General features: G+C 43.3%; 1 protein-coding gene across 1 annotated transcript in view; it reads right to left on the reverse strand.

Annotated features, from left to right (window-relative positions):
• Positions 1–8,384, reverse strand: part of IGF2 (insulin like growth factor 2) — a 31,541-nt gene extending 23,157 nt beyond the window's left edge. The window contains exon 1 of the mRNA XM_050953768.1: positions 8,090–8,384. Coding sequence (XP_050809725.1) covers positions 8,090–8,188 — 99 coding nt within the window. The 5' untranslated portion in view covers positions 8,189–8,384. The remainder of the gene's footprint in view (positions 1–8,089) is intronic.
• Positions 8,385–13,699: the final 5,315 nt, after the last annotated feature.

The raw sequence follows: 13,699 nt of genomic DNA on the forward strand, positions 1-13,699 counted from the left end.
AAAGCAGCTGCAACACTACACAGTCCCACAGACCTTTATTTATCCATTTGCCATGTTTATTCTCTGGAATACCCAGCAAGCTTGACTGCATGACAAGTTCTGTAGGGGCCTTCTGACCTCTGTGACATTGTCACTTGCAGAGAGTACCTGGAGGTCATTCGATCTGCTCTCTTTCCTCTCCAGTTACATCCCACCCCAATCTGGAAGGGGAGAGGCGTTTCAGGGCTCACTTCCGCAAATGTACAAAGCCTATCTTTTTTTGGTTACAAAATCACTTTGCAGGAGGAAGCCTCCTAAATTCCAGTTGGAAACGCTGCCCATTGTTGTCGGAGAGATCTAGGTTCAGTTCTTAGCTCTGCCACAACCTTGCTGTGTGACCTTGGGCAAGTCTCTTAATCTGCCCTTGCCTTAGTTCCCCACTGGTAAAATAGGGATGATACTTCCTTTCTTCCACCCTTTGTCTGTCTTATCTATTTTGACCGTACGCTTTTCAGGGCTGGGACAGTCTCTTACTGTGTGTATAGGATTTAGCACAATGAGGTCTTAGGCACTAGCAGAATACAAATAAATTAGGGCTGAAAATGGCTGGCAATATTTAACCTACTCAGGAAGTTTTTCTGGCTAAGATGTAAGATGCATAGCACCATGTTGGCGGGGGGGGCAGGGAGGTCTTCACTAAGAAAAAAAAAATCAACCCGTTGTACTCTTCTGAAATCAGGTTGGCTCAGCTGTGTGTATAATGCTGTTTCTTCTTGCTCGCAAGGACACCAAGTCAAAGAGTCCTTACCAGGGTTAAACAATTATCCTATAATGTTATTATAATATGATTTTCTCTACACACAGAAAAGTAAAAACCCACCAAGTTTAGAAAACTTGTTGGGCCACAAGCATGTTTTTTATACGAGTTTAAACGTGGTTAATTTTTGTAGCATTGTGTCTCTTGCGTGGCTAGTTTTACTGTAACATTTGTCTTCGGCTCCTCGCTCTCTCCTCAGTTCATTGTAATTTCTCTGCTCGTTCAGCGACACCTGCTCCCGCACAATGTTTCCACATTGTTCAGCAGAGGAGCTGTTCCTTTACTTGTGTGCATCAGTGTACAGGAGCCCAGATGAAATTGCCGGTAGGGGGAGAGATAGGGCGACTGAATATCCCTCTCCCCTCCAGAGAAAGTCATCCCTCTAGGTCGGGGTCTAACGGAGAAGCAATGTGGGGAGAAGTCCCTGTACTGAACCCACACAAAAACTGCCTCTTCCAGGCCCACTGCAACATAAGATAGGAGGATGCAAATTCTTCCTCTCAGTTACCCAGGCTGATTGGTCCCTCACTGGTCAAGTAAATCAAACTTATGATTCCCTTAGATGATGATAGGCTTCTACCATCTGCTTCCACAGCACTGTTCAACAAGCAAGGAGCTCAAACAAGACAAGAGCATGAATCCTATTCACCTGCAGCAAGCCATCGCCCCGCACTGAGTCAGGTGTGTCTATTTACTCTCCACCCCATTTCCCAGTGACTAGCTAAAAAGACTTGTCTGTTTCAGGGATTTTTGCACTGATATAAGCTACGCTCATGTAAAGGCCCAGGGCAGATGCATTTGCACTGGGGTAAAGTGGGGCTGAAACTGGGGCAAGTTTATATAGTGATCTCTTCAGAGAAGTATCAGAGGGATAGCCGTGTTAGCCTGGATCTGTAAAAGCAGCAAAGAATCCTGTGGCACCTTACAGACTAACAGACATTTTGGAGCATGAGCTTTCGTGGGTGAATACCCACTTCGTCAGATGCATGTCATGCATCTGACGAAGTGGGTATTCACCCACGAAAGCTCATGCTCCAAAACGTCTATTAGTCTATAAGGTGCCACAGGATTCTTTACTGCTTCTTCAGAGAAGGAGGCTGTTTGCACAATGGCTTGCACAGTGGGGCCCTGATCCCTGATTTGGAGCCTCTATGGGCCACTAAAGTTGTCCCGGTGAAGCTCATCCATACAGGGTTTTCTTCTCTGTTATAGCTACATTGGTATGGCTATACCAGTATAAAAAACTGATAATAATTAGGGCTGTCAATTAATCGTAGTTAACTCAAGTGATTAACTCAAAACAAATTAACTTGATTTAAAAAATTAATTGTGATTAATCGCAGTTTTAATTGTGCTGTTAAACAATTCCAATTTAAATTTATTATAAATAATTTTGAATGTTTTTCTACTTTTTAAATATATTGGTTTCAATTACTACACAATGTGAAGTGCAGGGCTTACTTTATTTTTTTATTACAAATATTTGCACTGTAACAAAGATAAACAAAAGAAACAGTATTTTTCCATTCACCTCCTACAAGTACTGTAGTGCAATCCCCTTATCTTGAAAGTGCAACTTACAAATGTAGATTTGTTTTTTGTTACATAACTGCATTCAAAAATAAAACAAAGTAAATCTTTAGAGCCTACAAGTCCACTCAGTCCTATTTGTTGTTCAGTCAATCGCTAAGACAAGTTTGTTTATAACTACAAGGTCCTACCTATAATTCCCCACCCTGTAATGCACTTTCATGATAAAGAGATCGCGCTACAGTACTTGCCTAAGATGAATTGAAAAATACTATTTCTTTGGTTTATCTTTTTTAGAGTGCAAATATCTGTAATCAGATATAATAACAAAGTAAGCACTGTGTCCTTTGTGTTGTGTAGTAATTGAAATCAATATATTTGAAAATATAGAAAACATCCAAAATATTTGAAATAAATGGTATTCTGTTATTATTTAACAGCATGATTAAAACTGTGATTAATCGGTATTAATTGTTTTAATCATTTGACAGCCCTAATAATAATTAGACGAGCCCTGAGTGGTACTCAGAGATGCTGCAATAGCAGTCTCACCCATGCAGTGGTATGCCAGCAACACGTGAGTGGCCATGTGAGATTATGCAGGATACCTGCACTCTGCTGTGTCGTGAGTTGAAGCTTATGGCACAGCCTCCCTTATTGCTGTTACAGATTTTTTTAACGACATACAGCACAGTCAGCTGGCTATGTTAGCTCCATTCAAGTGCTGGAGAAGAAGAGGCCAACAACTAGTTATGGCCAACCGAAGGTACTGTACCAGAGCTGAGCTGAGAATGCAGAAGTTCCTTGTGTGCAGGTCTGTGCTTACACTACTAGACCCCTGTGATGCCTCTCTCCTGTGTGAGCTCCCAGTCAGGCAAGATACCAAACTGTCTGACTGATCAAGTTCCTTCTTTGGTCTGGCCCACTTTAGAATTAATTCTACCAGAAGGATCAAATTAAAGAGATGGCCCAATCTGCAAGATTTGAGTCAGAGACAGTGGGTCCAATTCTTCCCCTTGGGAAATATATGTTCCATTCTACGCACCCCATGAAGTGGGCTGTAGCCCACGAAAGCTTATACTACAGAGTGGGTTTGTAAAGCTGCAATTCCCATGTGATAGCATTTCACACTCACTTTGCACTGGTGTAAGTAATAACGCGTGTAGCAGGGCAAGGGAGAATTAAGCCTAGGTTATTAGACATAATGAGTGACTAAGGCATGTGCTTAAGCTCATGTATTCAACCATATTAGGCAGGAGACTGCATGACAGTTACACAGGGACTGCCTGATTCTCAGTTACACCATCTCAGGTACTTGTGTTCCTCCCCTATCACCATACTGTTGGGGTGCCTCACAATCTTTAATGACTTTATCCTCAGTGCACCCCTCAGAGACAGGACAGTGACACATGAGGAACCGAAGCTCGGCGAGACTGAGTGACCTGCCCAAAGTCACACAGGAAGTCTGTTGTGAAGCCAGCTCCCAAATCCCAGATTGATACCCATACCATTGGGAAACGCTTTCTCTCTAAAAGCCCCTTGACACCACTCTGGCAGTATAAACAAGAATCCGGATTCTGATTTTCAGAAGTGCTAAGTATCCGGAACTCCAGCTGACGTCAATGGGAGAATGCAGATGCTCAGCATCTCTGAAAGTCAGGCCTTGACTTAACTCACACCCAGGACAGAGGTGCTGTTACCGTTCCAGAGACCTGAGAGTGTCTGGAAGTTATAAGAGGGCAGGGGAAGGTGTTTCATCTTAATACTTAGAATGTCACAAGTGTGAGTCTGCTGTGAAATACCTGCATCCCATGTTACTGTGACTGCTTTGTCATTCTAACAATCAGAAGAGAGAAGCCTTCCCTGTATAGGAAGGGGGAGGAACTCAGAGCCAAGTGCCATGTCAGATGGCACAGTGGTATTATGAAGGAAGCCTATGCTATGCATTACTCTGGAAGTGAGTTGCTAGGGAGTGGCTTCAGGGTAACATCAGTAGTTTTCTGAGGACTAATCTTTGTACAACGTGCCAGTGTGGCTCCTGGGAACATGCTTAGTGAGCCCCAGTGCTACCAGTTCTCATGATATTTGATGTTTCCTTAAAGCTCTAGGTCCTGGAATCATGTGATTGTATGAAACATTCAGCTTTCATTAAAAAAATGAAGTTTCTAGCCCTCATGGTTGAGATGAAAGGACAGCTCTCAAACACCAGAAGGCAGATAACATGAACCCTAAGTGTGCTAGTTTTAAAAATCACATGATTTAAGCTAATCTCATGATTTTTGGCACCTGACTCATGATTGTTATATGCCAGAAGCTGGCAACACTATGTTAGCTCTTACTCTTGTGTCTTAAATGGGAAATGTGCTCCCTCCCTGCCTCACTCTGGGAAGAGGGTTCCCTTCATACCCCACAGCTCTCTCTGTCCCACACTGGGGGATGAAGGGGTCTCTCTCTGTACAGTAAGTGTTAGTTTCCCCAGCAAAGACTATTGTAGCTATGGGTGGAAAAAATCAAACTAGAAAAAGGTGAAAGGGGTACTCAGTATTATTTACTCGGGAGTGTATTGCACAAACTTTGGTGCGCAGCCCAGAAATATTTGATTTATTGCATTAAAAAGGGAAATGAAATCTTGCTTAACTCCTCTAAAGACAGCTGGCAGAATCTGGAGAAGGGATTTCAAAGTCAGCCTTAGTTGCCTCATTTAACTTTTTCTGAATTACTCCAGGTTTTGGAATCAACTACAGCAAAGCAAGCAGAACGATAAAAAGAGAAGAGTTAAGTCGTTTAATCAGAAATTGTGGTGATTGCAGTTTTATGGCCAGTGATATTCCCACAACACATTGAACTGGCTTTAGGTCTCAGCAGAGCATGGTTAACCCTTTCAGTTCCATTTCATACAAGTGATCGGTATGTGTATTTTATCCCTCTCTCACTGAAGCCAGTAAACCACACACACACTGCCCCAGCCATTCTCTAGATATAGAAGCTTTTAAAGCAAAGACAAACCAAAATAGGGTTTGAGAGCTCGCTCCCAGGATATGCACTGGTAGTGGACAGGAGAAGATGGGCCACCTGCAATGCTGCTACGTGATCCTGGAAAAGCATCAGATTCTCTGTCTCTCTAAAAATAAGACCTGTGTTTCCTTTATTTTAAAAACTAGAGCAATTCCTTCTTATAATGCTCTGTTATGCAGCTGGGGCCTGATCCAAAACCCACTGTCATCGATGGAAAGACTTGCAATGACTTCACTGGGCTTTGGATGAAGACTCTCTGTAGTAATTTGGTCCAGCCAGTGATCCTCCCATACAGGTTATAGTAAAGGATCATCAGCAAAAAGCACACAGACACACGCACATTTTGGCTTTGAGATTTTGCTTGGAAGGGGAAAAACCCCAACAACTTTTTTTTTTTTGCAGGAAAAGTGGATTTGTTTATCCCTTTATGAATTTTCACAGAAAGCCCCTTTGAAAGGTTAAGTGAACATGTGCTTGTCAACAAATCGGAGCGGGTTTTACAACTGTGACCCATTCTCGCCCCCACCAAATTTGTCATTTTTGCTCCAGAGAAGCCCAAACCAGAAATGTCATCTGGTTTTACTGCCCCAGATATGGTGTTTCATTGTTTCCTTAATATGCAACCGAAGTCACCCTCACAAAACCTTGGACCCATTCCCCTGAACTCTCCTACATTGATCCAAACAAACACAGGGGAAAAAATAAAGGCCCAACAACCTGTTATGTCAAAAAAACAAAACCTCCTTCTGCAAACCTTGGGCTCCACAGCCTGTCTTGGGTGTTAGGAAGAAAACTATATACTTTGTATAGAGAAGTTCCAACCTAAGGGTTTAAAACAGAGGCTCTCCTGAAGTGTCTATTTAAAACCACCCACACAAGTCTTATATTTACACCTGGCTGCTCGATGTTGCCTGAGCATAACCTAGTGTATCAGAAACCCTGTTAACGTACCACTGGTTGAAAGCAAGGCAGCCACATCTGCTGGTACAGTTATGTTAAATCTAAGTTTCCTGGTATGCCCCAATTCCCTACCGCTGAACAGAGTGCTAAAACCTTTCCAAGTTGCTCTCTTAAAACAATTACAGTAGGGAAAAGCAATTGGGAAGGAAGGAAGAAAAAAAAAAAAGACTCCACACAAAGCAGAAGGCTACATGCCAACCATTAACTCTCACTCCATTTTGGCTTCATTTTCTTGTTTTTCCTCTCTGAATTTTCATTCCTCTGAGACCGAACATGCTGCAGTGTTTTTCAGAATAGTGTTTAATAATCTCTTTAGGCTCTGAAGCTAAAGAACTGTCTGTCCTTTCCACACAATGCACAATCTTAATATTCCCCTCCTCCCCCGCCAAACAACTTAAGAAAAGCATGCAATACTTCGTTAGAAGAGGTCTATTTAAAGTTCTGTCCAATAGCCCATAGGTGACCTTGCATGACCTCGTATAATAGAAATGAGATCTAAACACCCCTAATTTGAGTGCAGATCAGACTGTGGTGCCTTGAACCCTCTAATATAAACACACACACTTAAGGTGATCTTAGTATTTGTCTGTGAAATAAACATTCCTAGTTAGTCCCATATATCATTCTCCACACACAGCCTCCCATGATCACCTGCTATTCAGTTTCCGACACTGGCTGTGGTGTTGGTATACAAGGGCAATGCTTCTCATTTACTTTTAAGCTTTAAACGAACATATGCACACATGCACAAGCAGCAGAAAATCCATTAAAAAAAAACGAAGTGTGCTATGCTCCAGCTCCAGTCTGGGAATCCCGGCACGATGCCAGTATCTCCATCCATACGAGGACTCAGGAGTCCAGAGCGAGCATATGAATTTCCTGCGTTCCCTCAATAACAGGTCTCAACTCCCTTCCCCTTAGTGAAGAGCAATGCCCCACTAGGTACAGTGCACAGACATACACCAGTTTCCTAAGGGTGAGCCACCCCCTTGCAGAGCACAGCTCCCATCTCAGTCCTCTATAGCTGTGCATATACAGCCAGTCCCCACGAGTCCCTACCGTGCAATGCTGTGCCACCGATCCCTTTTTTAACCTCTTAGGCTCCCACTGGGAGAAGTTCAGCCCTCTAGTTTAAAGTGAGGCGACTCAGTCTGGGCCGTCATTTGAGGTCCCTCTAGCGACCCTAAAGGGGAACTGCAGTCAGGGGGGAACTTGCTTTTCTGTTTCCAAAACCCAAGCTCCACACGCAACCAAGGAAGAAGGCGGTGGGAGGGAGGGGAGCAGCTCATAAATACTCTGGTTCGCCTACACCGGTCACTTTTGCAAATATCCCATTGCACCCTTTTGCAAGGACTTCACCATCACTCACACAAAAGATGCCGGGATGCAGCAACAAGAAACACAAACATTTCACCCAAACGCTGCTCCTGGTTGTAATCACGTTGTTTGCATGACTCCAAAGCGACACAACCAAAACCCTCCTGCCTTGCTTAAAAAAGAAAAAGGAAAGCCCGGCCCCCCGCTCCTGCAGGAGAGAGATCTCTCGCAGTGAGCTGGGCAGCTTTTTTAGCTCATTTCCAACCCGCGTCCTTCTGTGAACTGGGGACGCGCGCGCTAAGCAAAAGGAAGAAGCAGAGTGGAGGCTCTGGATCTGCTGGGCTGACCATCAAAAAGTCTGATGCTACTGATCTTAGCTCAGCGAGCCCCCTGGCTGCCCCCTCTGCTGTGGCCCTGCGTGCTATGGTACTAGAGACAAGCCCAATATGGGTTGTTTAATGTTGTCCTTACCTTTAAACTTCCACTGCTACTTTCAACTTCTTGTGTGCAGCCCTGGAGTAAGGCTGGGTGACTGTAGCATTCATCCATGTATCTCTCTGCTCCTGACATGCTTCTGTCCTGCTTGGTTTGTTTGTTTGCTGTTTAGTGTAATTTAGGGGGAGGTTTTTGGTGTGTCAAGTCCTTGTTTTACGAGGATGTTGTTGTTTTTTCTTTGCTGTCTCTTGGCTTGTTCTTGCTTTTCCAAGAGTCTAAGCTGGTGGGGCTTGGTTCTCCCAGCTGCAGCTATATTCTCAATTAGCTGCTCCACAACTGAGGAGACAGGCTGAGAGCACTCACTGCCCCTTCTTTTATACACCATCCAATGGGCATGCTCCAACTTCTACTGTAACAACGATCAAGGCAACTCAGCCAATAACCTTGCAGAAGTTATCTAACCCCTCTTTCCCCCTCCCTCTCTCTCTCTCGTGTAACCCTCGGAGTCTCACACTAGGAAAAAGTTTCAATAACATGGTTTCATAGAATGTTCCTCTCAGGGGGCTGAATGCAGCTACTGCTCCATGCAGAAAAAAATATCTGTCCTTTGGGTGAGGGCAGAAGGAGGGTGTCTGCTTTCATCGCATGCTGCTTTTCAGATGCAGGTAAAATGAGCAATAAGAATGTGGACAGATGAATGCATTTTTTATTTTTCAGAAAAGAGCAGATCATTCCTGGGCTGCCAAATGCCCTACTATTGGCTACCAAATTCCAGACTAACATTACCAAATGCTTAGGAATGGTTTCCTTTGAGCTCATCAGTGTTTCATTTAATTTCAACAGTATTCCTATAAGGAAAGAAACCCAATGTCAGCTGAGTTGTGCTTCATTAGCCAATGGGTACCAAGTAGTGAGTCCACATTGTTCTTTTCCATGGGGCAAACTATCCATTTTCCATACTGAAATCTCTTCATCCAAGCCAGAGAGTACTTTTCTTTAAAGGTGCCTGTTTCATCTTGAATCTGATCTTTCCTCCTTTTACACAACTTCCTCTGAGCTCTTTAATTTGGCCAAAATTCCTCACTTGCCAAGAAATAAAATCTAGATGGCTACTCTAATATTTGATCTTTATTTTCAATGGCTGCATTTTCACCATTGGTCCTGCGGGTTCCCTTCAAAATAACTCCTGGGGTGAAATCATGTTTCAGTGATTAGTGAAGGTGATTTTCAGTCAATGAAGAAGTTGGTATGGGAGGCAGGATTTACAGTCACCTACCGACTGAAGTGACTCGACACATGCAGGATTTCAGAAGCAAAGGAGTAGGCATGGGAGGGGGTTGTTCACTGTGACTGGTAAGCTGTTAATCATTTATAACTTCATTAACATCCTTGCTATCCTAAAGTAAATATGGAGGCTTTGCCTATCTAGGGCAGACAGATACAGTATGTTCTGCACCCAGTGCTGTATGCTGGCTTTCATGCTCACTTTTAGTTGTCAACCAACCTAATGAAGGCCCCATTCTGCAAAGATTTATGCACATGAATAATCCCATTTAAGATAATGGGATGGGTCCCATATTTATAGTTAATTGTGCGTGTAAAACTGTGCAGGGTCAGGGTCTAAATATATTATTATTGCTATTGATTACTGTAGTGCCAGAGACACTCACTGAGATAGGGGCCCCCTGCGCTAGGTGCTGTAGATACATATAAGTAAGATAACAGTGCCCTGCCCTGAAGAGCTTACAATCTATATAGACAAGACAAAGCGTAGGAGGGGAAAGAGAGGTGAACTGACTTGTCCAAGGTCATGCAGCAGGTCAGTGTCAGAGATGGGAATAGAACCCAGGTCTCCTGACCTCCCAGGTCCCAGTCAGTGCCCAAATAGTTAATGAAATTCATTAGCTAGGATGTACAAGTCATGGTTACAATGTGCCAATGCACACTTACACAATAGAAAATAATGCTTTATTTTTATAATTGTTGGTTTTTTTCTCTCTGAGGTTGGGAACCAACTGAAAGATTTCTCCAAACAAGTGGAATTCAGAAGATTTCTCCCAAACCTTCCAAAGACAAGGGCTGGTACTTTCTCTATAGGCTTTTGACCTCCCAAAGGACATATGTCTCCCTCTCAAGAATCAGGTTGTTCTTTTGATCACATCATTCAACCCTAATTTTCTTTCCGTATCTGGATTGTGTCATTGCATTTCAGATCCACCAAACAATCCAATGTCAGTGCAATGCCCTTAAACTAAAGATGTCATCAGAACAGGGAGGAGGGCATGGTGCTGATAAAACATACATAAAGGAAAGATTTTCACCCTAAGGTTCGGCACCTAAATCCACACCTCAGTGGAAATTAGCTGCTAAGTGCTCAGCACTTTTGAAAACCTGGCCACTTCTTTAGGTGCCTAAAAAGGAATTTATGAGGCTAACTATAGACAGCCAAGTTTGCAAATCTTGGCGATATACCTTTACACCTCATCCAGTGTAAAACTTTCAGTAGATGGGAAAGAAAGTTGTATTCATTTTCACAACCATCCTTCCCCATTTGTTTAAAAACAAATCCATATCCATGGTGGTCAAATGGGGCTGTTAGCAGCCCAGAGAGAAGAACTGACTTCCCTTCCCCCAGCTTGCCACCAGCACCTCCTTTGAGTAGACAAAAGAAACCTAGAGAGGGTGAGAGGGCTAATCTCTCTGAGAAAAACAAGTGATTTTCCAGTAAACAACTGCAACAGCAAACAAAGGGGGTGAACAATAATGATAACCAAAAACTATATTGTAAGGAAGAGATGACCCTATTATGCGAGGTGTCTCACCAGCTCAGTGAAAACAGCCAGCATTTTGGGTGAGCCTTCATCATCAACAACATCACCACAGACAACAAAATAAACCCCACAAGTTGCCATTGGATCCACTTGTGTTTGTGCCTTTGATCTTTTAATTGCTTCTTAGTTATCCTTCAGTGCAAATAAATAGTGCATTGTGTCAAGAAAGAGAGAGAGAGAGGAGAGGATAAGAAAGAAAGAAAGACACAAAAGAAAGAGCTGTTGACCGAAAGAGAAAAAAAGCAGGTTATTTTCCCATCTTTAAAGGAGTGAGTGTATCTGTATTTGAGGGATGGGGGGAGATTGGAAATCAAAGCAAAATAAAAAAAAAACACATTAAGCCTCAGGCAAATATCGTCCTCACGTCAGTAGGAAGAAATGGGGGAGAGGGCAAAACCCAGGATTAACCTTGTTTGAGTTTATTCCCTGAGAGGTGAATCGATCCAAAGAAGGTATGATGTAGCAGCAGAGGGAAGAAAAATAGCTCTGAAGCTGTACTGACAGCTAACCATATCACTTTTCTTTCTTTCTTTCTTTCTAGCATTTCCATGGAAATACTCACTGGAATGTCATGGGGAGGAAAGTCCAAACTCCTCTAAGCAGAAATGTGAAACTCTGACAGACACAATCAGCCCTTCCAAATAACAAGGGACAAAGTTGGCCTTTATAGCATTGTACAAATATATAGAATTATGACTTTCTGTGTATGGCTATGGAATAATCTTTACATTAAAAGAGCTTCCCAGTGATGCCTGGGAAATATGGTGCAGGAGGGCAGATGAGAAGCTTTATAGATTGGAATCCTGTTGGGGCAGGGACTGTGTCTCACTATGCATCTGTGCAGCACCTAACAGGATAGGGCTATGATCTCAGCAGGGGCCTGTAGGTTTTATCCAGTAACAAATAGCAATATTCTTCTGTCATCCACTGGATGGCTTTGTGGAACAGCAGCAACACAAAGGCAATTTTTCATGCTACAACACCTGCCTTCTGTCAGTAGCAAATCCCTACAATCTAAAGCCGGGCTGAAACACAACATTGCACAGTTTGACTAAAGGTATGGTTTTAAACCTTTGTAGATAAGCTGATGCAAACCCTTGTGTGAACACACTGAAATCCATTTTAATCTGGCTTATATTGGTTTCGTTTGCTGCAATACATTTATAGGCACATGCTAAACCAATATGTTCAGTTTTAAAGATGTTTAAGTAGTCCATATAGGGGTTCAAGTAAATGTTGGTTAAATTGGTGCAACTTATGTGTGTAGACATGGTCCAAGATCCCCTCTGCTCCTGATGTATTCTACAGCTGTCTTCAGGCTGACTCTACTTCTATCTGTGAGTCTCTCTCTTCATAGAAAATCCAGAAGAACTTCACATATAACAGGTATATCTGGTCCTGCCTGAAGCAGGGAATATCACAAATTGGGTAATATTTTAAATGTGTCTGATACATCTTGTTACAATTAATGTACACATAATACAATTTATGAACTATATACTAGATCTTGATTTGCCATAGAGATTCTAAGCAGGGTGGAATGGTAGAGATATGTCTATTGAGTAATTAATTGCTTTAAAACAGCACAGTATGTTCACAAAGACAAAATACCTCTGAGGAATTCTGGAATCCCAGCTATGTAACTTTCAGGCATGTCTTTGACTGGTTTTTTCCTTGCTGCTGCTCTTCAGTCAGTGGGTCCTTGTGTCTAGTCCTCATTGTCTTCAGGATGATCATTGGATGTGATTCTTAAGTGTTCTCCAGAAGCCACTTCCCACCTTATCAGAGACCCTCACCTGCTGACTCTTAGATCCAACAAACGGTGTTGGGAATTCTGATCTGAATTCTGCAGAGTCAGCACAGCAAAAAATCTGAGGAGAGACAAAACGGAACATTTTATTGTCTGTTTCTACCTCCTCTTCTTACTCACTTTTTGGACTGCTAGGCTTTCCACAACAGAGTAGTTCTTTGGTCAGGCTCTTTTCAGAGAAAGACAATGGTCCTGGGTGAAGGTACTGGGCTAGAACTCAAAAGAGCTGGGGTCAGCTTCTGGCTCTGCTACAGTCTTCCTGTGCAACCTGGGTCAAGTTATCTAATCTCTCGGTGCCTCAGTACCCCATCTGTAAAATGGAGGTGATAATGCTTCCTTTCTCCATCTTTGGTTGCAGTATTGTTATAGTGAGGCTGGTCCCAGGATAGGAGAGAGACAAGGTAGGTGAAGTAATACCTTTTACTGGACCAACTACTGTTTGTAGAAAGCTTGTACCTTCCACCAATAAAAGATATTACCTCTTCTACCTTCTCTCTCTCCATCTTGTCCATTTAAATAGTAGGCTCTTCAGGTCAAAGACTGCCCCTTGTGGTATGTATGTACAACACCTAGCTGCATTTAAAGGCCATGTCTACATCTAAAGTTTTGCAGCGCTGGTTGTTACAGCTGTATTAGTACAGCTGTATAGGGCCAGCGCTGCAGAGTGGCCACACTTACAGCAACCAGCGCTGCAAGTGGTGTTAGATGTGGCCACACTGCAGCGCTGTTGGGCGGCTTCAAGGGGGGTTCCGGGAACGCGAGAGCAAACCGGGAAAGGAGACCCGCTTCGCCGCGGTTTGCTCTCTCGTTCCCGGAGCCACCCAGCAAACCGCAGGGAAGGAGACCTGCTTGCTCTGGGCTCCGGGAACGAGAGAGCAAACCGGGAAAGGAGACCCGCTTCGCCGCGGTTTGCTCTCTCGTTCCCGGAGCCACCCAGCAAACCGCAGGGAAGGAGACCTGCTTGCTCGGGGCTCCGGGAACGAGAGAGCAAACCGGGAAAGGAGA

The sequence above is a fragment of the Gopherus flavomarginatus genome, chromosome 5 (genome assembly GCF_025201925.1).
Source record: "Gopherus flavomarginatus isolate rGopFla2 chromosome 5, rGopFla2.mat.asm, whole genome shotgun sequence".
Taxonomy (NCBI): Eukaryota; Metazoa; Chordata; order Testudines; family Testudinidae; genus Gopherus; species Gopherus flavomarginatus.